Source organism: Etheostoma cragini, chromosome 24, assembly GCF_013103735.1.
Source record: "Etheostoma cragini isolate CJK2018 chromosome 24, CSU_Ecrag_1.0, whole genome shotgun sequence".
NCBI classification, from domain to species: domain Eukaryota; kingdom Metazoa; phylum Chordata; class Actinopteri; order Perciformes; family Percidae; genus Etheostoma; species Etheostoma cragini.
Window position 1 is genome coordinate 13,418,809 of NC_048430.1, and position 2,792 is coordinate 13,421,600.

The 2,792-nt window shown below is 41.7% G+C and overlaps 1 protein-coding gene across 1 annotated transcript in view; it reads right to left on the reverse strand.

The window, feature by feature from the left end:
* Window positions 1–995: 995 nt before the first annotated feature.
* The window catches only part of LOC117939540 (1-phosphatidylinositol 4,5-bisphosphate phosphodiesterase delta-4-like), a 22,155-nt gene continuing 20,358 nt past the window's right edge, over window positions 996–2,792 (reverse strand). Inside the window, exons 3-5 of the mRNA XM_034864977.1 lie at window positions 2,072–2,250; window positions 1,601–1,733; window positions 996–1,197 (exon numbers count right to left, since the gene is read on the reverse strand). Of these exons, the coding sequence (XP_034720868.1) occupies window positions 1,016–1,197; window positions 1,601–1,733; window positions 2,072–2,218 (462 nt within the window). The 5' untranslated portion in view covers window positions 2,219–2,250 and the 3' untranslated portion in view covers window positions 996–1,015. The remainder of the gene's footprint in view (window positions 1,198–1,600; window positions 1,734–2,071; window positions 2,251–2,792) is intronic.

A 2,792-nucleotide genomic window follows, 5' to 3' on the forward strand; every position in this document is an offset into this window, starting at 1 on the left:
GCATTAAAACAACAAATGTAGTTCTGAGCAGTACTTGTACTATGTGTGTAGTAGCATTAAAACAACAAATGTAGTTCTTAGCAGTACTTGTCTTGTGTGTAGCAGCTGTAGAAGTACAGAGATAGTTCTCAGCAGTACATGTACTATGTGTAGCAGCTGTAGAACAGAGATAGTTCTCAGCAGTACTTGTACTATGTGTAGCAGCTGTAGAAGAGCAGATATAGTTCTTAGCAGTACTTGTACTATGTGGGTAGTAGCTGTAGAATAACAGATACAGTTCTTAGCAGTACTTGTCCTGTGTTTAGTAGCTGTAGAAGTACAGAGATAGTTTTTAGCAGTACTTTTCCTTTGTGTAGTAGCTGTAAAAGTTCAGAGATAGTTTTTAGCAGCACTTGTACTATGTGGGTAGTAGCTGTAGAAGAACAGATAGAGTTCTTAGCAGTACTTGTACTATGTGTAGCAGCTGTAGAAGTACAGAGATAGTTCTCAGCAGTACTTGTACTATGTGTAGCAGCTGCAGAAGTACAGAGATAGTTCTCAGCAGTACTTGACCTGTGTGCAGCAGCTGCAGAAGTACAGAGATAGTTCACAGCAGTACTTGTACTATGTGTAGCAGCTGCAGAAGTACAGAGATAGTTCTCAGCAGTACTTGTACTATGTGTAGCAGCTGTAAAAGTACAGAGATAGTTTTTAGCAGTACTTGTACTATGTGGGTAGTAGCTGTAGAAGAACAGAGATCGTTCTCAGCAGTACTTGTACTATGTGTAGCAGCTGCAGAAGTACAGAGATAGTTCTCAGCAGTACTTGCACTATGTGTAGCAGCTGCAGAAGTACAGAGATAGTTCTCAGCAGTACTTGTACTATGTGCAGCAGCTGCAGAAGTACAGAGATAGTTCTCAGCAGTACTTGTACTATGTGGGTAGTAGCTGTAGAAGTACAGAGATCGTTCTCAGCAGTACTGGTAATATGTGCAGCAGCTGCAGAAGTACAGAGATAGTTCTCAGCAGTACTTGTACTATGTGTAGCAGCTGTAGAAGTACACCCTACCTTGCTGCATGCAGCGGAGCGGCAGCGTGTACTGACCCACGAAGTCGTTTTTGGAGGTCTTGTCGTAGTCTTCGACCACAAAGCGCACCATGGCGAGCTCAGGAGCGTGCACGGTGAAGCGCAGAGTGTCGTACCACACGGGGTTAAACCCTGCAAACAGCACACACCGTTAGCAATCCAAATCTTTATTACACGTCCAGCTGGAAACGACAACACAAATACACAAGTCTTTAGATAAGAAAAAAAGAAAAAAGAGGCGAATATTTGGAGAGAGGTTTTTTTTAACTTTGTTATAAGTTCAAACTCCCTTTTCTTTTATCATTCCTTCAAACTTTACAGTTGTGGCTGGAAATGAAAACAAAAGAAAACAAGTTCCTAAATTTTTTTTTTAATTTTGAATAATTAAAACAAAACAGGATTTGGGAATATTTTGAGAAAGAAAAATGGTTAAAAATGAGTTTCATAAGTCTTTCCAAGTTTCTGTCCTTCTGTAAAGGTGTCTCCTGTCTTCCCTTCTGTCTCCATACGTGTCCCCAGCCTGTCCTGTGTGTACCGTTGTTGTCTATGTATCTGGTCTCCTGTCTGTTCTGGTCCACAGGAAGCCCGTAGATCTCCACTCGGACCAGCGGGTCCACGATCGAGTCTTCTTTCATGTTGACTTTGGGAAGCTGCTGACCGCTGATCACCTGAAACACACACACACACACACACACACACACACACACACACACACTTCACAATAAAGCCAAGGACAACTGATGCCCAGGCCAAAAAAGAGACTACAACATTAAGAAAAGCCACCACAATGTCGTTGCTAAAAATGATCAATAAATTGAAAAGAATTTTTAAAAAACGGCAAAAACTTTCAAAGAAGCAAAGTGTGAAAAAAGTGAAAAAAAAACAAAGCAACGAAAAGGTCCAAGAGGCAGCATAAACGCTGAGTGCAGGGGTGGCTTTGCTCTTGTTGGACATGAAGCGGGAAACACGAAGAACGGCCCCCCCATGCCAACCTTCCTGTGTGTACCTGGACGGTGAGGACCACCGGGGGGCTGCCGTCCCGTTTCTGGCGAGTCTCGGGGTCGAAGGTTTTCTCGGCGTCTCTCATGAAGCCGGGCTTCAGGACGTAGCCACAGCCGCCGTTCTGCCTGAACATCCCGTCGTTAAGGTCCATCCCCTCGCCCGCCGTCTGGAAGTTCAGCGCGACTGGAACCCCAGAAACAAGACTTTACTCACAGAAATCAAAAACACAGAGAAAATCATTTTAAAAAGCGTCAAACGAACAACAAGATGGACTTCTCTGACTCATGACTCAAAGATCCCCAAAACACTTTACCTCAAAGTGTCTCTACACTTTGGGGGAATGAAAAGGATTCAAAAGGTCAAATACATCACACAAAATGACAAATATTTCAAAATAAAGCAACAAAAATGTTAGAAAAAGCATCGAAAACTAGGATAAAAGCAACAATAACTTTTAAAAAAGGGCCAAAACGAAAAGAGATTGAAAGTGATATTACGTCAAATTCATCGAAAAAAGCAACAAATACGCTGCAAGACATGAAATTATTATTATATTTAATATTGAATTAAATAGGAATGAATATTTAGAGAAAAAGTTTTACATTTTACACTTTAACTTTTTACAAACTCCTGTGGTTCTACATTGGGTTTTATATACACTCACCGGCCACTTTATTAGGTACCCCATGCTAGTAACGGGTTGGACCCCCTTTTGCCTTCAGAAC